Raw genomic sequence first — 20,891 nt, 5'->3', positions numbered from 1 at the left:
ATGTTTCACCTGGCACCTCGTCCTTCATCTCACATTTGGTATTCGTGAAATAATTATAATTTTTCCAGAAATGAACTTCAATCATGTTCATTTTCCTCTCCACTGACATCACCGCAGTAAACTCCTGGATCCAGGTGAACCTCGGCGAGGCCAAAAAGATCACAGGTGTTGTGATCCAGGGGTGTCCTGGTGCCGATCACTGGGTGACTAAATTCAAGATCCAGCACAGTATGGATGGAAGCAAATGGACTGAATACAAAGACGATGGAGGGGTAAACCACATCAAACATACACGGCCGGTTTCCCAGGCACAGTTTACGCCTAGTCCTAGACTTAAAAAGCAGTCTAAGACCAGGCTCAATATGTGTCTGGGAAGCCAGCCCACAATTTGTAGGTCTTTGGTCCAATGCCCCATATTGGGATAGCTGGATTATAAACTCCAGATCATAATGACACTTTGTTCTTCCTTTTTCTCCAGGTATTCACAGGCTGCATGGACAGAAACACCCCAGAGACACAGCTTCTGGGCACTCCTGTCTCTGCCCAGTATGTCAGGATTCTTCCCCAGGAATTCAACGGACAGACTGGTCTTCGCTTTGACATCCTGGGATGTATACCCGACTGTAGGCGAAAACTGTTTCGCTAACCTCTTAGCATTTCTTTGTTGAGAAATGTTTGGTGTCCACTCAGAATACAGATAGAGGTGTTTTTCTTTTCACAGATGCTGTGTCCTGTGATGCAAAGCCTAACTTTAACTTTGCAAATGATCTTATGACGTAAGTCCCTGCGTCTACTGCCCTCTACTCCAAAATGCCTGCTCCGTTGCCCAGATCCTGACGACTACGCCAAGATCACGACGACTACTGTTGTCAAGTTATTTTGGGTTGAGCAGGCAGTGTGAAGTAGAGGCAAAATAGGATTTTAATAAGACATGAATGGAAATACATGAAGCTAATTTCACATTGTGTATCTTTCAGCGTACACTGCCCAGCAGGATGTGCGCAAGTACTATATACTGTTTATGGCTCTGGCGTATATCGTGGGGTGAGTGAATTAAGTGATTTAACCATCAACTCCCAATGATTCAACAGAAAATTTGGAGTGAGGAATGTGAGGATATTGATGTACGTTGATATGTGCTTGCGTTACACGAAGGACTCCAACATCTGTGCAGCTGGTATCCATGCAGGAGTAATCCTGAATGATATCGGAGGAGACTGTACTATGTTGAAAGAACCAGGCCAGAACTTCTACAGTGGCTCCACCAAGAACGGAATCACCTCCAGACAGTGAGTGTCTTATTATTATTGCGTGATGGTGCACTGTCTGCACTAAATTAATTAATTCATTAATTACGACCCCCCCCAAAAATGCAACCAATACCAACATAGTAACCTTTGACCTTCAACAGGTATGATGGGAACTATGAAATTTCATACCAGTTTGCAGATAAAGGTATGTTAGACTACACCAATGCTCAGACATCAATCAAGTTACCTAAGGACACTAATATGGGCTCCCGAGTGGCACAGCAGTCTAAGACACTGCATCTCAGTGCTAGAGGCGTCACTACAGACCCTGGTTCGATCCCGGGCTGTATCACAACTGGCTGTGATCTGGAGTCCCATAGGGCGGCGCACAATTGGCCCAGCATTGTCCGGGTTTTGCCGTCATTGTAAATACTAATTTGTTCTTAATTGACTTGCCTCGTTAAATAAATAAAATATGATTTGAATGTGCTGTAGGCTACATGCTGTCTCAACTCCTACTTTGATTCCTCTGCAGAGTTGAGTTGCTCGGGGCCTGACTGGTATGAATTTGGGGAGTTCTGCTACAAGCCCTACGGAGATAAAAAGACATGGCATGCAGCCCGTGGAGAGTGCCGGAAGCTGGGAGCTGACCTGGTGTCCATTCAGTCCATGACAGAACAGAGCTGGCTGGAGAGCTACCTTTACATGGGTAAGAGTCCGTATGGGGAAGTATCGGTCCATATGGGGAAGTATGGGGAAGTATCGGTCCGTATGGGGAAGTATGGGTCTGTATGGGGAAGTATGAGGAAGTATGGGTCCGTATGGGGAAGTATGGGTCCGTATGGGGAAGTATCGGTCCGTATGGGGAAGTATGAGGAAGTATGGGTCCGTATGGGGAAGTATGGGTCTGTATGGGGAAGTATCGGTCCGTATGAGGAAGTATCGGTCCGTATGGGGAAGTATGGGGAAGTATCGGTCCATATGGGGAAGTATCGGTCCGTATGGGGAAGTATCGGTCCGTATGGGGAAGTATCGGTCCGTATGGGGAAGTATGGGGAAGTATCGGTCCATATGGGGAAGTATCGGTCCGTATGGGTCCGTATGGGTCCGTATGGGGAAGTATGGGTCCGTATGGGGAAGTATGGGGAAGTATCGGTCCGTATGGGGAAGTATGGGGAAGTATCGGTCCGTATGGGGAAGTATCGGTCCGTATGGGGAAGTATGGGTCCGTATGGGGAAGTATGGGTCCGTATGGGGAAGTATGGGGAAGTATCGGTCCGTATGGGGAAGTATGAGGAAGTATGGGTCCGTATGGGGAAGGATGGGGAAGTATGGGTCCGTATGGGGAAGTATGGGTCCGTATGGGGAAGTATCGGTCCGTATGGGGAAGTATCGGTCCGTATGGGGAAGTATCGGTCCGTATGCGGAAGTATGGGTCCGTATGGGGAAGTATCGGTCCGTATGGGGAAGTATGGGGAAGTGTCGGTCCATATGGGGAAGTATCGGTCCGTATGGGGAAGTATCGGTCCGTATGGGGAAGTATGGGTCCGTATGGGGAAGTATCGGTCCGTATGGGGAAGTATGAGGAAGTATGGGTCCGTATGGGGAAGTATCGGTCCGTATGGGGAAGTATCGGTCCGTATGGGGAAGTATCGGTCCGTATGGGGAAGTATGGGGAAGTGTCGGTCCATATGGGGAAGTATCGGTCCGTATGGGGAAGTATCGGTCCGTATGGGGAAGTATGGGTCCGTATGGGGAAGTATCGGTCCGTATGGGGAAGTATCGGTCCGTATGGGGAAGTATGGGGAAGTATCGGTCCGTATGGGGAAGTATGAGTCCGTATGGGGAAGTATGGGTCCGTATGGGGAAGTATGAGGAAGTATGGGTCCGTATGGGGAAGTATGGGTCCGTATGGGGAAGTATCGGTCCGTATGGGGAAGTATGGGGAAGTATCGGTCCGTATGGGGAAGTATGGGGAAGTCTCGGTCCGTATGGGGAAGTATCGGTCCGTATGGGGAAGTATCTGTCTGTATCGGTCTGTATGGGGGGAAGTATCGGTCCGTATGGGGAAGTATCGGTCCGTATGGGGAAGTATCTGTCTGTATCGGTCTGTATGGGGGGAAGTATCGGTCCGTATGGGGGAACATGAACGCTACTTATTGTTGGAAAGCTTAGCTGATGACTTCTTTTGATGTGTTTTCCACCAGCCACCAATGATGTGTGGATTGGGCTGAATGATATAGGCTTCTCAGGCCTGTTCTCCTGGTCAGACAACCACTGGGTCACTTTCACCCACTGGGCACCAGGAGAACCCAACAATCATCAAGGCTTCAATGAGGACTGTGTGGAGATGTTTTATCAGGTAACACGGTTAGCTTGGCCACACATGCTTTACTCTTACCCCATTCTCTTAACATTACTGTTATCGTTAACCTGACGCTTGTCCAACCAAACGTTTTATGTTCCTTTATTACAGACTGGTAGATGGAATGATGTCCCCTGCACAGAACTGAACACTTATATATGCAAGATGCCCAAAGCCCACTACCTGCTTCCCTCCGTCATGCCCACTGTATACGGATGCACACAGGTGAGTGCTTGTCCTGTTGTACCTGTACCTGCCTATAGCTGTCCCTCTGCAGCACCACATCAGTGTGTGTGTGTGTTTGTGTTTGTGTTTGTGTTTGTGTGCGTGTGCGTGTGCGTGTGCGTGTGCGTGTGCGTGTTTGTGTTTGTGTGTGCGTGTGCGCGTGCGCGTGTGCGTGCGTGCGTGTGTGTGTGTGTGTGTGTGTGTGCGTGTGCGTGTGTGTGTCGTAGGGCTGGGACGCCTATGGCTATTCCTGTTACTGGATGGAAGAGACCGCCAGAACCTGGTCAGACGCCAAGGCCTTCTGTGAGCAGCAAAACAGCAAACTTCTACACATTGGGGACATGTGAGTGTGATCACCTCAGCATCTCACAAGACGTCTTTATGTGTATGTTGTGGCAGATACAGATCATCAGTCTGGTGTACTTCAATCTGCTGGAAACCGGCTGGTCCATTTGATTTCTTATCCGAAGGGGCATCATATTTTTGGGGCGGCAGGGTAGTGGTTAGAGCGTTGGACTAGTAACCGGAAGGTTGCAAGTTCAAACTCCCCAGCTGACAAGGTACAAATCTGTCGCTCTGCCCCTGAACAGGCAGTTAAACCCACTGTTCCTAGGCCGTCATTGAAAATAAGAATTTGTTCTTAACTGACTTGCCTAGTTAAATAAAGGTAAATTAAATAACAGCTTAGAATCTTGGCATGCCTCAAGATGTCTATAATGCTGGTCTTTGATTGGTTGTTGAATATAATATCTGTGATTTCTTTCCCAGTTATGAACAGTCTCACTTCACGGTGAAACTGGCTAGATACACTGGTTTGTGGTGGATTGGACTGAGGGCCACGGGTGACTCAGGAGGGGTGGATTACATCTGGGACAATGGAGCACCTCTCACCTTCACACACTGGGATCGAAACCAGCCAGGCACAGTCATTTTACACTCGTTATCGAATCTGAAGTATTTTCCTGTCAGTATATCAGTTGAATTGTTTACCATTGTCTTTGTGATCCTCCAGATAACCATGCCGGAACCTGCGTTGCCATGACTACGGGCCTTACTGGTGGGTTCTGGGATGACAAGCCGTGCACTGAGGTGTTCCCATTCGTGTGTGAGACACCAAGGCCTGACATCACCCCGCCCACTAAACCTCCAACTCCTCCCCCCTCATCGGACTGTGCGGACGGTTGGACGGCTGAGCGACACTTCAGGAACTGCTACAAGGTAAAGATATAGACTAGCTTCATCTGAACTGCTACAAGGTAAAGATATAGACTAGCTTCATCTGAACTGATACAAGGTAAAGATATAGACTAGCTTCATCTGGACTGATACAAGGTAAAGATATAGACTAGCTTCACCTGAACTGCTGAACTGATACAGGGTAAAGAGCCTCAACACTATCTGAACTGAAAAAAAACCTTAGCGTCTCGAAATGTTTGTTGTAGCTCTTCATGGTGGACTTCTCCAAGAAGAAGAGTTGGCCTGCAGCCCGGGAAGACTGTATCTCCAGGGGGGCAGACCTTGTCAGTATCCATAACATGGAGGAAGAGAGCTTCCTGTCCACGTACACCAAGGGGAAGTCCAAGTGGATCGGTCTGAAACACAACCCTACAGATGGAGGTTACCACTGGAGTGACGCTACTCCTGTGAGCCACACCAACTGGGGACTTGGGGAGCCCAACAACCATGAGGGTCGTGAGGACTGTGTAGAGATGGTGAGCAACACAAATGGGACGTCCTCTTGGTGGAACGATCTCAACTGTGATGCCCATCAGGACTGGATCTGCATGATCTCCAAGGGGAAGAAACCCATCGTGCCTCCAGTTCCCCCTCCTCCTGTTCCAGGTAGCTTAGCTTAGTGCACCTCTGATCGCACTGTTAAACCACAAGATGGCACCATAGAGTCATGATCATTGATTTGTTCCAGAAGTTTCTATGACCTGTATGACCCTGAGAAATGGCTTGTATCTTTTCCAGCACCTGACTGCGGTACCAACGCTGTCTGGAGGAAGAACAATGGCATCTGCTACTACTACAATGACACCGACATAGTAGACTTCCAGACAGCTATGTCCCGTTGCTACGATGAGAAGGCTCTACTGGTCTCCATCTTAAACAAAGATGAACAGGCGTACATCAACACGATGGTGTGAAACGCTTGTCCAAGCAGACCTTTTTTTTGTGTTTGTTTTGTTTATCGGTTGTCTAGGAGATGTTCCAAAAACTCTCAGTGTGCGGCTCCTCTCAGTAACGCTTCTTGACATTGCAGATTGGGACGGGACGGGCTGAATCATCATGGATTGGAATGGTTGTGTTTGGGATCGCAGCAGACCAGTACCGGTATGTCTTTTTTTTGTATTGATACTACCCAAACTGTTGTACAATATGGTGTGGGACATTGTCAAGACTGCTAACCACCTATCTCTGTTCCCCTACCCAGGTGGGTGGACTGGTCCCCTGTCACATATGTTTTCTGGGGTCTGGGAGAGCCTAATAATGCCAATGGGGAGGAACAGTGTGTCCAGATGAACAGACATCAAGGTACTGATGTAAACAGGTTGAACTTTCTGGGGGGAAAAATATAATAAAAATAGAAATAAAAAATAAAAAATATTCAACTCCCATCCAACAATTTTGGTCGCATATTTTGCTATTCTGCAACCAGATAATAATGATTATTCTTCGTTGTACTGTTGTTTTCGAGTGCCTTAGAGATAAAACATTTATATTTAAGTCATTTAGCAGACGCTCTTATCCAGAGCGACTTACAAATTGGTGCATTCACCTTATGACATCCAGTGGAACAGTCACTTTACAATAGTGCATCTAAATCTTAAAGGGGGGGTGAGAGGGATTACTTAACCTATCCTAGGTATAAAAGTGCGCACAGATTCATTACTGTTTCATCATTACTAAACGGATTAACGGATTGTCAGGTAGATACTCTATGACCCATATATTACCGACTCAACGGTTTTTCTCCTCCTATCGTGAATTGTCTGTACGTTCGTAAAATCAAATCAAATCAAATGTATTTATAAAGCCCTTCGTACATCAGCTGATATCTCAAAGTGCTGTACAGAAACCCAGCCTAAAACCCCAAACAGCAAGCAATGCAGGTGTTAAAACAATTCGCAGGCTGAACCAAAACCCCTCGCGGGGAATTTGTTGACACCTTGTTCAGTCATGTAAATTGATTAGCTAGCTAGCAAACTTAATTAGCAGCATATCCAAACATTTGAGGAAAGAAAGGAAAAGGGATACTTCTTCAGAAGATCAATAATCAGATTATTGCAATGAACGTGACGCTCTTAAAGAGACAGTGTAGAATTTTCATGATGTAGAAACCTACTATTCCACAAATGACTGGAATGTCAATTTTTATGTTGTGCTCCTAACTTTTTATGTTGTGCCCCTAACTTTTATGTTGTGCTCCTGATTCTTATGTTGTGCTCCTGATTCTTATGTTGTGCTCCTAATTCTTATGTTGTGCTCCTAACTTTTTACGTTGTGCTCCTAATTCTTATGTTGTGCTGAAAATGGTTAATTTAGAGCCCTGCATCCAACATATTCTGCATCTTGTGTCTCGTAGGTAACTGGAATGATGTCAACTGCGCCCGTACCAATGCAGGTTACCTGTGTAAGAAATACCCTAATGAAGACCACACTCCACCTCCTCCCACCCAACCCTGGACGGGATACTGCCCAGCGGGTAGGGCGGACACACCCCCATTAATACTGCAGCTTCTGATTGTGAAATGATCCCCCAAAACACTAGTAGTAACCAGTGTCTTTGTCTGTTCTAGGATGGATGCTGTTCCGAAACAAGTGCTTTATGTTCCAAGGGCACGGGCACGGGATGAAAGCCAACTGGACCTCTGCTCGGAGTTGGTGCCAAAGTAAAGGAGCAGAATTAGCTGTCATCGACAATCAATATGAGAACGGTAAGCTACAGAAGCAACTCTAGCTTTGGAGATCCAGTCGATCAACGTTCCTTTGACTTTTTTCATGGTGGTTTTATATTTGAATGGCCTCTGTTCTCCAGACTTTGTGTCCAGCTATCTAAGGGATCTGAGGCTGCCAACATGGATTGGCTTGACAGACAGCCTGGTGGAGGGAGGGTTTGGCTGGAGTGATGGTGTGAGTCCAGTGTTGTACACCAACTGGGCCGACAAGGAACCCAACAACAATGGAGGACGGGTGAGAATCATGCACAGCTCCAACATACTTCAGATGAGGGGTTTTGAAGGTCACCCCGAATGTCAAAGGTTCTAAGGTTTTTCCACTCAGACTGGATCGCTTTAAAACGAGATTATAAGCTACAAGTTTCACAAAGATTAAACTTTGACCTATTTCCTCCCCCAGGAGCACTGCACCGCCATTACCCATAACTACTTGGTGAGTGGACGCTGGAATGATGACTTGTGCACTGAGGAACATAGCTGGGTCTGCTCCATGAAGAAATGTTAGTGCTGACCTTTTTTTTTTTTACAACTTTTTTGTTGTTGCACACAACTCACTCTTTGCTGCTTAATGATTTTGTGACTTTTTGTTAAAAGTTCTATCATTTAATTCCGACAGCAAGCAGTATAGCTCCGCCAGCTCCAACCAAAAACCCCTGCCCCTCTGGTTACATCTCCTGGTATAAGAACTGCTACAAGCTGGTGGAGGAGCCGAAGACGTGGGAGGCAGCTCAGGTGGCCTGTGAGCAGGAAGGTGGTAATTTGGCCAGCGTAGACATGAGCTACGACCAGGCCTTTGTGGCCGGGGTTGTACTCCAGGGCAAAGCAGACGCATGGATTGGACTAAGACGCAAGGTGCCCAATCCTCTTTCTTGAATTGAACTGGCATTAATCACAACAAAGATCATTTGAAGTTGTAATTTCTTTGATTATGGTAAGTGGACAAGATGCTCTTGGTTGATTGTTTGTTGTATCTACAGGATGATAGCAGTTCATATACATGGACCGACGGCTGGTCAGTGTTCTTCACTCACTGGGGACCTGGGGAGCCTAGTAACCACAAAACAGAGGGCTGTGTAGCAATGCGTGCAGAGCCTATCTTCCATGGAACATGGAACGACACCGATTGTAATTCTGCCAAGGCCTATATTTGCAAGATCTCCTCAGGTAGGAGCTACAGCGCCTTCAGAAAGTGTTCATACCCCAAGATTTATTCCACATTTTGTTGTGTTACAACCTGAATTGAAAAATTGATTAAATATATATATTTTTAAATCTCACCCATCTACACACAATAACTCAGAATGACAAAGTGAAAACATGTTTTTTTAGAAATGTTTGCAAATGTATTGAAAATGAAATACAGAAATATCCCATTAACATAAGTATTCACACCCCTCTGTCAGTACATGTTAGAATCACCTTTGGCATCAATTACAGCTGTGAGTCTTTCTGAGTAAGTCTCTAAGAGCTTTTGCACACCTGAATCGTACAATATTTTCACATTATTCTTAAACAATTCTTCAAGCTCTGTCAAGTTGGTTGTTGATCATCGCTAGACAGCCATTTTCTAGTCTTGCCATAGATTATCAAGGTGATTTAAATCAAAACTGTAACTAGGCCGCTAAGGAACATTCAGTGTTGTCTTGGTAAACAACTCCAGTGTATATTTGGCCTTGTGTTTTAGGTTATTGTCCTGCTGAAAGGTGAATTTTTCTCCCAGTGTCTGTTGGAAAGAATGAAACAAAGTTTACCACTAGGATTTTGCCTGTGCTTAGCTCTATTGCGTTTCTTTATATATATATATATATATATATATATATATATATATATATATATATATATATATATATATATATAAAAAAAAAAAACATTCCCTTGTCCTTGCCGATGACAAGCATACCCATAGCATGATGCAGCCACCACCATGCTTGAAAATATGAAGAGTAGTACTCAGTAATGTGTTTTGTTAGGTTTTCCCCAAACATAGCACTTTGTATTAAGACATAAAGTTCATTTGTTTGCCAATTTTTCTTCAGTTTTACTTTCGTACCTTATTGCAAACAGGATGCATAGAATATTTTTATTTAAAAAAAAAAAATGTGTAAAACTTTCTTTAAACAGAATTCCACTTTGATATTATGGGGTATTGTGCGTAGGCCAGTGACACAAAATATAGATATTTTTAAGCCGGAAGACACTTTACATCTCCACTGCAGCATATCCCCCTGAGGTCGATGTCCACACCCCCGCCGAAATCTGATTTGCATAACAACAACAAAAATCCCCATTAAAATCTGTCCGCCTATGTTGCACTTCTGCATCTGCGGTGAAATGTGACAGAGCTGGAGAGGTGTTTGTCAGACCATGAGACATCGCGAAAAAGACGAGACTCTCACGAACACAATGGTGTTCTCCGTTTGGTTCTACGACCCCCACAATCGTTTTGGGACTAGTCTGAAGTTGGTGCAGCCGATCTGCCAACTTCTGTCTGAAGCTTCCGAAGAGTTTGGGATACACACTAATATGTTTAGTTCCAAAAATAAAGTTTCCTGATCTTTCTTATATCTCTGCGATATGGGAAAAGCACTTCAGAACAAACTTCCTTTAGATGTATTTTTCTGGGACTATCTGTTGTTCCATGTAGTGAGTCTGTTATTCAATGTGTTTCTATGGGCTAATAGCAGTAAGGACTATCTGTTATTCAATGTGTTTCTATGGGCTAATAGCAGTAAGGACTATCTGTTATTCAATGTGTTTCTATGGGCTAATAGCAGTAAGGACTGTCTGTTATTCAATGTGTTTGTATGGGCTAATAGCAGTAAGGACTGTCTGTTATTCAATGTGTTTCTATGGGCTAATAGCAGTAAGGACTGTCTGTTATTCAATGTGTTTCTATGGGCTAATAGCAGTAAGGACTATCTGTTATTCGTTTGTATGGGCTAATAGCAGTAATGACTATCTGTTATTCAATGCGTTTGTATGGGCTAATAGCAGTAAGGACTGTCTGTTATTCAATGTGTTTGTATGGGCTAATAGCAGTAAGGACTATCTGTTATTCAATGCATTTGTATGGGCTAATAGCAGTAAGGACTATCTGTTATTCAATGCATTTGTATGGGCTAATAGCAGTAAGGACTGTCTGTTATTCAATGTGTTTCTATGGGCTAATAGCAGTAAGGACTATCTGTTATTCAATGCATTTGTATGGGCTAATAGCAGTAAGGACTATCTGTTATTCAATGTGTTTGTATGGGCTAATAGCAGTAAGGACTATCTGTTATTCAATGTGTTTGTATGGGCTAATAGCAGTAAGGACTGTCTGTTATTCAATGTGTTTGTATGGGCTAATAGCAGTAAGGACTGTCTGTTATTCAATGTGTTTGTATGGGCTAATAGCAGTAAGGACTATCTGTTATTCGTTTGTATGGGCTAATAGCAGTAATGACTATCTGTTATTCAATGCGTTTGTATGGGCTAATAGCAGTAAGGACTATCTGTTATTCAATGCATTTGTATGGGCTAATAGCAGTAAGGACTATCTGTTATTCGTTTGTATGGGCTAATAGCAGTAATGACTATCTGTTATTCAATGTGTTTCTATGGGCTAATAGCAGTAATGACTATCTGTTATTCAATGCGTTTGTATGGGCTAATAGCAGTAAGGCCAAATAAAATGTTTAATCCCCCCCCAAAAAATTGACATTTTTGGGATTCTTCAAGGGGTCTTAAAATTCTAAATCAAATAGCAAAATGATCCTTGGTACGACCTTCTTAAAACAACTCATTATAGCTTAGTAGGACCCCCCCATTTTAGACAGGGCTTAGACTCTTATGGGATAAGCAGACTAATTTAACTAGCCCACTCTTTACAAGTGTACTATATTTTCCACAGGTTTCTGATAATTGCAGATGTCACCTGTTTAAAATACTAAATATTTACATTCCTCTCTCCTCAGAGTCTCCTCCTCCAACCCCAGCCCCTGGAGATGGGAAATGCCTTTTAGGCTGGGTTCCCTTTGGTCGCTACTGCTACTTTGTCTACAACGGGCCCCAGGGATTCTCCTGGCCAGAAGCAAGACACTACTGCCAAATAGTGAGAGGAGACCTGGTGTCCATCCACAGTAGACCAGAGGTGGAGTTCATCTTGAAAATGAATTACACCAGAGTACACAACGTCTGGATCGGCCTGACCAGGGACAACAACTGTAAGTGGGTCGTTCCACAAAACCATGCCTTTTGCATACCTTCTTTATTTGAAGTAGAAATAAAAACCTGTTTTGTTAACTGCATGGAGAATTCAATATATCAGATTTTTTAATATGAATACAGTCTTGCTAAAGTGCCAAAATGTTGCATTTCAACCCATTTTAATCCAATCATTTCTCTAATCTAAAGACCTAGTTATTGTGCTGCTTCAGGGCGGCAGGGTAGCCTAGTGGTTAGAGCGTTGGACTAGTAACCGGAAGGTTGCAAGTTCAAACCCCCGAGCTGACAAGGTACAAATCTGTCGTTCTGCCCCTGAACAGGCAGTTAACCCACTGTTCCTAGGCTGTCATTGACAAATAAGAATTTGTTCTTAACTGACTTGCCTGGTTAAATAAAGGTTAAATAAATTTTAAAAAATTGACAAAAGTCATTTCTGGAGATGACTATTTATTTAATGTGATTAGTGATTCATTTACTACATCTGTCACTCATTTTAAGGTCAACCCCCTGTTACGTGACCTGAACTCTCATTTTAATGTGGTGAAACTATTATGTTAAATATTTGGTTCAATAGAAACATTTTAAACATCTAATAGTCAAATCATTGTGTAAAAGCAGGTGAGCTGATTCTACTCTTTAATTTGCTATTTTCTGGTGTTTTGTGGTGAAACACTGAGTGGGACGAGTACAACACGTCAACCCTGTTACCCCATAGATAGACAGGCTAGAAATGTTTGAGCAATTACATTTTTTAGTGATGCTTGCATTCAATTGCCAATCCCTGTTGCACACAACCAGCTTCCATTCCTCCCTGTCACGAGAGGATCTATGGCTGATTTAAGATGACAGAGTTACAGTCAACCATGTTAATTTATTTGGCACTTAAGAGACACTTACTATAGTATTCTTTTAATTTAACCTCTTGAGATAGGAAAACTTTGTTTATTTATTAAGTTGATCGTGTGCTCTTCATTACAGACTTTTAAACCAAGATACACTTCTCAAAAGGCATTGAATTGGTGGAACGACCCAAGTAAATGATACACTGACGTTTCACCGTGTGGTTTTCTCACCTAAGTATCTAACGTTATACTAATATTTATACCGGTTTCCAGTTGGCTGGAGTTGGACAGACATGCATTCCTTGGCTTTCCTAAACTGGGCGCCTAACGAGCCCAACGAAGCCTTCCACAATGGAGACGTGGGAGGAGAGAACTGCGTCGAGATGTACCCTGACGGACAATGGAATGATAACAACTGTATGCAGAAGAGAGGATATGCCTGTCGCCACCGCCAGTGTGAGTACTCAGTATAACTGATACAGACAGGCACAAGGGTCCATTGATGCGGTATTTTCAGATGTAAATGCCACTGTTATTTCTCCTGCAGACTACACCACAGATGGCGGTGGTATAGTCATTCCCACCGATGCTCCCCAGGCTAGCGGTAAGTTTGCTAGACTAGTTACAACATTTGAAAAAAATAAACATAGATCGTTCCCGAAAACATAGATCATATCTTTGTTTAACAGGTGCTGGACTGATCGCTGGGGCTGTGATTGGGGCCATTGTTGTCTTCACCTTGATATTTGGACTGCTTTATTACGTCTTCAGCATCAGAGGAGTCAAGCTGAGTGACGTCAGCTTCCCAACGAGAACGGGAAGGAGCGTTGATGTGGTAAGTGAAGCTTATAGCAGCCGTGGTTTCTTAAACATAAAATATGTACATGATGGTAACAGAGCACCAGAGGAAATGGCACTTAGCTGTAAACAAAGCAAATAACAAACAGGGATAATATCAAATCAAATTGATTTATAAAGCCCTTCGTACATCAGCTGATATCTCAAAGTGCTGTACAGAAACTCAGCCTAAAATCCCAAACAGCAAGCAATGCAGGTGTAGAAGCAAGGTGGCTAGGAAAAACTCCCTAGAAAGGCCAAAACCTAGGAAGAAACCTAGAGAGGAACCAGGCTATGAGGGGTGGCCAGTCTTCTTCTGGCTGTGCCGGGTGGAGATTATAACAGAACATGGCCCAGATGTTCAAATGTTCATAAATGACCAGCATGGTCAACTACTAATAATCCTAGGCAGAACAGTTGAAACTGGAGCAGCAGCACGGCCAGGTGGACTGGGAACAGCAAGGAGTCATCATGCCAGGTAGTCCTGAGGCATGGTCCTAGGGCTCAGGTCCTGCGAAAGAGAGAATTAGAGAGAGCATTCTTAAATTCACACAGGACACCGGATAAGATAGGAGAAGTACTCCAGATATAACAAACTGACCCTCGTCCCCCGACACAAACTACTGCAGCATAAATACTGGAGGCTGAGACAGGAGGGGTCAGGAGACACTGTGGCCCCATCCGATGACACCCCCGGACAGGGCCAAACAGGAAGGATATAGCCCTATAATAGACATCCTTGCCTAGTTCCTCTTATCTATGTTGAGATAAGGGGCGATGTTCATGTGAGGAGGTTTACAGGGATTCATGAACACTCTCCAAATGTTCAAATTTGAGAATGAATCTTCCCTCAAATGACACAATTTGTTCTTATATTGCAGCCTGCTTTTAACAACCCCAACTTTGGAGGAGAATCGGAAACATGAAACATGGGATTTGGATGAGTTTTTGTATATTTGTAATGAACCATGATTGCCACAGTTTCTCTTGTATAAGAAATCACCATGCCAATAATGTAGGTCTGTTTAAATAAAGCATGAATACAACAATCTCTAAGGACTGTTTTTGAGACATACATTTTTGAGAGAATATATTTTCTAATAATCTCTTTAATTCTTATAAATCGGTCGGAAACATGTAATATTTACATTTTAAATGTTTATACTTTTTTAGGTTGGATGCTTGTCTGTGGTAGTATGTGGTAGTATGTGGTAGTATGTGGTAGTATGTGGTAGTATGTGGTAGTATGTGGTAGTATGTGGTAGTATGTGGTAGTATGTGGTAGTATGTGGTAGTATGTGGTAGTATGTGGTAGTATGTATCGCACTACATTAGTAATAATGTCACTTTTCTGAATACCAAATAAACTGGGCTACAACTACCACCGGAGATTTAATATTTCTGCCAAATGGTCAAGCTATTTTACGATAATGTGTGGAATTTTATTATTTACTGTTGTATTTAATGTATTGATAATGCATTATTTTCTAAAAGAGGTTTAAATATATATAAAAAAAGTAACATTTTTTAATACTATTTCTATGTCTCTTGCGTGCCGGAGACCTTTCAAATGTGTCTGTGGCTGAAAATATGGTAGTTATATTTTAACTTGATTTACTTTTGTTATATCATCTGATTTGTACTTTTGTTTAATAAATGTCTTGTTATCATTTCACCTCATAATTCAGTTTGCTTGTGTTGTTACACAGTCCCTAAGTCCAGAACAGACTGTAGGAGGCACACAGTACTACATAGAGCCATGACAACATGGAACTCTATTCCACAGTACTACATAGAGCCATGACTACATGGAACTCTATTCCACAGTACTACATAGAGCCATGACAACATGGAACTCTATTCCACAGTACTACATAGAGCCATGACTACATGGAACTCTATTCCACAGTACTACATAGAGCCATGACCACATGGAACTCTATTCCACAGTACTACATAGAGCCATGACTACATGGAACTCTATTCCACAGTACTACATAGAGCCATGACTACATGGAACTCTATTCCACAGTACTACATAGAGCCATGACTACATGGAACTATATTCCACAGTACTACATAGAGCCATGACTACATGGAACTCTATTCCACAGTACTACATAGAGCCATGACTACATGGAACTCTATTCCACAGTACTACATAGAGCCATGACTACATGGAACTATATTCCACAGTACTACATAGAGCCATGACTACATGGAGCTCTATTCCACAGTACTACATAGAGCCATGACTACATGGAACTCTATTCCACAGTACTACATAGAGCCATGACTACATGGAACTCTATTCCACAGTACTACATAGAGCCATGACTACATGGAACTCTATTCCACAGTACTACATAGAGCCATGACTATATGGAACTCTATTCCACAGTACTACATAGAGCCATGAATACATGGAACTCTATTCCACAGTACTACATAGAGCCATGACTACATGGAACTCTATTCCACATCAAGTAACTGACGCAGGCAGTAAAATTAGATTTAAAAAATACCTTATGGAACTGTGAAGAAACACAAACACACACAGATTTAGTGCTGTAGATATGTGGTAGTGGTGGAGTAGAGGCCTGAGAGCACACAGTATTCTTCTAACTGTTATGGTAAAGCTATATATATATATTTTTTAACCTTTATTTTACTAGGCAAGTCAGTTAAGAACAAATTCTTATTTTCAATGACAGCCTAGTAAGTGGGGATTTGATCTTGCAATCTTTCGGTTATTAGTCCAACACTCTAACCACTAGGCTGCCTGCCTTGTTCAGGTTTTCACTGCTGGTATAGTGACTTGCCAATTTTAATAGAGAAAGTACAACATTTTTGTAAATTCATACACTGTATAAATTAATTCACTGGCTAAGCCCCTTAGTTCCAGTGAACAGAAACCTTAATGATACAGCATACAATGACATTCTAGACGATTCTGTACTTCCAACTTTGTGGTAACAGTTTGGGAAAGGTCCTTTCCTGTTGCAGCATGACAATGCCCCATGTAGTGTATTTGTGGATTCTGGGATTAATTTACATCTACCTGATACCTTTCATCAAGATTTCGTTTTTTTGTATAAGGTCAAGGTAAATGAATCCATGAAAATAATATAATTTAATGTGTCTTCAATTACCCAATTTTCATGAATTTGATGATATAAGCTTGAAGCCCATTCAAAAACAGAACGGGACTTGAACCAGGAAGAAGACTTTCATAGGGTATATAACGTTACCCAGGACCTTCTAATTAGCAGGTTTTGTATGGGTGGAGTTTTGACTTGCCAGGTGACATCACAAGACGGTATAAATGACTAGACCAATAACAAAGAGTTCCAAATTAGAGGGCAGCATTCCAGAAAGAACTTTCGGACGAAAATGTTTTTTTTTTCTCCTGCAAATGATTTAGAAGCCGATCGTCTTCCTGCTTTGTATGCGTTAGCTTACCTGTTGTATTAAACACTCCTCTCTCTGACATTATTCACACGCTCTCAACATCCGCTGCTTCAAGTTCAGTAGCCCACCGCTCCTCTCCTCGTTAGAGATATTACAGTACATTCGGAGAGTATTCAGACCCCTCGACTTTTTCCCCCCACATTTTAAGTTACAGCTTTATTCTAAAATATATATTTTTTAAATGCCCTCATCAATCTACACACAATACCCCATAATGACAAAGCAAAAACAGGTTTCTAGATTTTTTTGCAAATGTATGTACAAATAAAACACAGAAAAATCTTATTTACATAAGTATTCAGACCCTATGTTATGAGACTCAAAATTGAGCTCAGGTGCATCCTGTTTCTATTGATCATTCCTGTTTCTACAACTTGATTGGAGTCCACCCACCGTTGACAATGCAAGGCAGAGCAAAAACCAAGCCATGAGGTCGAAGGAATTGTCCATATAGCTCTGAGACAGGATTGTGTCGAGGCACAGATCTAGGGAAGGGTTCCAAAACATTTCTGCAGCATTGAAGGTCCTCAAGAACATAGTGGCCGCTTGAGCTAACGTAGGCTAATGTGATTAGCATGAGGTTGTAAGTAACAAGAAACATTTCCCAGGACATAAACATATCTGATATTGGCAGAACGCTTCAATTATTGTTAATCTAACTACACTGTCCAATTGACAGTAGATAGTGAAATGATACTTGAACACATTTGGGCAGTCTTGATACAAAATTTTGAACAGAAATGCAATGGTTCATTGCATCAGTCTAAAACATTGCACATACACTGCTGCCATCTAGTGGCCAAAATCTAAATTGAGCCTGGGCTGGCATAATACATTATGGTCTTTCTCGTGCATTTCAAAGATGGTACATCAAATACAAAAAAAAATATCAGATCTAATGTGTTATATTTTTCCTCAAACTTCAAAGTGTTTCCTTTCAAATGGTATCAAGAATATGCATATCATTGCTTCAGTCCGACCAAACAGCATTCAGGGGAGAAGGGCCTTGGTCAGGGACCTGACACCTACCTGACACCCTAGAGACCCACTTCAATTTGCTTTCTGCCCCAATAGATCCACAAACGATGCAATGTCACTCATGTCTAATAAATGTATCGCAGTGTGTGTGTGTGTGTGTGTGGCAGACTTACAATGATGGCAAAAAAGACATCTGAGAGTGTGCTGACCCTGATGCTAGAGGGGGTACACAGCTGGAGGTTGAATGTTAAGGGGTACAGGACGATGAGAAGTTTGGTAACCTCTGGTCTACCGTATCAAAAGCTTTGGCCATGTCAATAAAAACAGTAGCACAACATTGCTTAGAATCAAGGGTATTAGTGACAAAAAATCATTGAGGACCTTTAAGGTTGCAATGACACATCCATAACCTGAGCCGAAACCAGATTGCATAGCTGAGAGAATACTATAGACATCAAGAAAACCAATTAGTTGATTATTGACAAGTTTTTCCAACACAAACAGGTCAAAATAGAAATAGGCCTGTAACAGTTAGGATCAGCTTGATCTCCCCCTTTAAATACAGGATGAACCGTGGCTCTCTTCCAAGCAATGGGAATCTCCCCAGAAAAGGAGAGACAAGTAAAAAAAAAAAAGGTCAGCGATAGGCTTGGCGATGATAGGGGCAGTAACCTTGAAAGGTCTAAATCACCTGACCCAGATGTTTTTTTGGGGGTCAAGTTTCAGGAGTTCATTCAGCACCTCTGACTCAGTGACTGCCTGCAGGGAGAAACTTTGTAGCGGGGCAGGGGAAAAGAGGGAGAAGCATCGGGGACAGTCACATTAGAAGGGGTGGGGGATGAGGAAATATTGGACTGGCAAGGAGGCATGGCTGAGTCATCAGCAACACAGTTAATTAATTCAGTTTTTTGAACGTATCTAGGGGGGGGGTTACATGTTCTTACATTGAAATCATGTTTTATAGCAGACGTCAAAATGATGAAATATATCAGAACGCCCATAGTTCGATGTGGCACTGTACTACTGTAGTTCTAGCAGAATAATTCACATAACCAGCAGATTGTCCTCCAAAGTTTATTGCCTCAAACATTTTACAGTGCAGAGGTCCGAATATACTGTTGAGCCACAATTCATTTTCAGCAGCCAAAAGCTACAAAATGTCTGCAAAACAGCATCTTTGGGAAAACTTGAGTCAAAAGAAAACCAAAATTCATTGTCAATCAGTCTTTATACATCTCTGTACATCGCAGCTCAAACTATTTACATATTTCCACAAGGCAAAAAAGTTTAATTACAAAAGATTTCTGCACATTTTCCCAGTAAATGACCAAGGTGATGTTGTTCCTTTTAGCGTGATATCATATATTTATGGGCAATAATTATAATTCTGCACACAGAATACCTAGAACTGAAGCGCAAAAATAAAAGATTGAAATGAAGCATGACAATAAAGCTTCAAAAATATGAAAAAGGACATGTAACATGACATAGAAACCAGAGCAACGTTTTTAGTCAGTACAAAATGTAGAATGTCATCTCAAAACAGGACAACATTTCATTTCATGTGCAGTTTGACATCCAAGTTGGGTATCTCAAAGTATGATTGATTACTTACAAAGCAGCCTACTTTGGAGGGGGATTTTTTAAATATATATATATAAAAAAAGAAAAAAAGCCATGGTACCAGTATAGTCTATTCATACGGTTCATATTTGTGATAAAATAAATACAAACACATTTTTCTTTTGTGGTTTCATGTGCAGCCCTTATATATATGTACGCCAATAGAAATAGCTTTTCCAGTGAGCTCCAATTTCTTTTTTTAAACTTTTTTTTTTTTTTACAGTATAGTAACAATAAAACAATTCATTTAACTAAACGGCACAGATTTAGTCAATTTTAAGCAAAGCATGGTGATGTAAACCAATCTCCAACCTTTCATCAAAAAACAGTATTTTATTCATGTTCTATGTATCACTGCATTCACCACCCTGTTTTATTGCTCTTTAACCAAAGCCTTTTACAACAAGCAAGAGGACGCCAGCCCTGGAGGAAACCGAAAAATACACTGAAACAAGTGCAAATGGCACACGTTGGTTTTTATCTTGCTGTAAGCATTGTTGTGTTAATGCTGAAATGAGAGAGAGGAGGCAGGGTTGTATAGGCTTAAATATCAGAATATTGATTGACTGATACAAAATCATAAGAATCGCTAGTATTTCGCCATCAATAACATCCGTTTAAACATTAAATAAACCACTGATTTAATCAAATACAAGTGTGTAATTGTAATACCATTAAATCCTCACCTTTTTTTTTTTTAATCAGAAAAACAAATACCAAGTAATTCATTCTACAGAAATTGAACAGGGCGCTTTAAAGGGAAATTATGTCAATTCATTCTACAAAAAGGCATTGTCTAGGTCTGGTAATATTTGATCTTAATGAATAGACGGTGCTGAACACACACACACACACAATGAAGATAAATGTCCATGATAAAAATTAATACTCCTCTAAAGACAGGCTTTGTCCAAATTGGACCCTGTTCCCTATATAGTAGACTACTTGGTCAACAAAAAAACAAAAAAAATAGTGCACTATATAGGGAATTGGGTGCAATTTGGGACGCATATCTTGTCATCTAGGGAGTTGTGTGGTCTAAAAATGGTGGTAATAGGTACGGAAGAGATAAAATGGGCAATAGGGTCAAAGACCAGTTGTAAGATTTAGCCAATCATTTGCCCAGTCACTT

The 20,891-nt window shown here is 41.9% G+C and overlaps 1 protein-coding gene across 1 annotated transcript in view; it reads left to right on the top strand.

Annotated features, from left to right (window-relative positions):
• The window catches only part of LOC124000366 (macrophage mannose receptor 1), a 35,009-nt gene extending 20,271 nt beyond the window's left edge, over positions 1-14,738 (top strand). The window contains exons 23-49 of the mRNA XM_046306677.1: positions 118-272; positions 479-623; positions 722-776; positions 978-1,044; positions 1,156-1,289; positions 1,412-1,455; positions 1,786-1,959; positions 3,458-3,612; positions 3,727-3,840; positions 4,068-4,183; positions 4,609-4,760; positions 4,853-5,058; positions 5,283-5,682; positions 5,815-5,984; positions 6,107-6,177; positions 6,278-6,378; positions 7,430-7,549; positions 7,644-7,781; positions 7,883-8,037; positions 8,203-8,302; positions 8,419-8,654; positions 8,780-8,966; positions 11,759-12,007; positions 13,124-13,306; positions 13,398-13,454; positions 13,540-13,685; positions 14,569-14,738. Coding sequence (XP_046162633.1) covers positions 118-272; positions 479-623; positions 722-776; positions 978-1,044; positions 1,156-1,289; positions 1,412-1,455; positions 1,786-1,959; positions 3,458-3,612; positions 3,727-3,840; positions 4,068-4,183; positions 4,609-4,760; positions 4,853-5,058; positions 5,283-5,682; positions 5,815-5,984; positions 6,107-6,177; positions 6,278-6,378; positions 7,430-7,549; positions 7,644-7,781; positions 7,883-8,037; positions 8,203-8,302; positions 8,419-8,654; positions 8,780-8,966; positions 11,759-12,007; positions 13,124-13,306; positions 13,398-13,454; positions 13,540-13,685; positions 14,569-14,613 — 3,875 coding nt within the window. The 3' untranslated portion in view covers positions 14,614-14,738. The remainder of the gene's footprint in view (positions 1-117; positions 273-478; positions 624-721; positions 777-977; positions 1,045-1,155; positions 1,290-1,411; positions 1,456-1,785; positions 1,960-3,457; positions 3,613-3,726; positions 3,841-4,067; positions 4,184-4,608; positions 4,761-4,852; positions 5,059-5,282; positions 5,683-5,814; positions 5,985-6,106; positions 6,178-6,277; positions 6,379-7,429; positions 7,550-7,643; positions 7,782-7,882; positions 8,038-8,202; positions 8,303-8,418; positions 8,655-8,779; positions 8,967-11,758; positions 12,008-13,123; positions 13,307-13,397; positions 13,455-13,539; positions 13,686-14,568) is intronic.
• The last annotated feature ends 6,153 nt before the right edge of the window (positions 14,739-20,891 follow it).

This window comes from Oncorhynchus gorbuscha, linkage group LG16 (genome assembly GCF_021184085.1).
Source record: "Oncorhynchus gorbuscha isolate QuinsamMale2020 ecotype Even-year linkage group LG16, OgorEven_v1.0, whole genome shotgun sequence".
In the NCBI taxonomy this organism is placed as follows: domain Eukaryota; kingdom Metazoa; phylum Chordata; class Actinopteri; order Salmoniformes; family Salmonidae; genus Oncorhynchus; species Oncorhynchus gorbuscha.
This window is presented reverse-complemented; position numbering and strand designations above follow the sequence as displayed.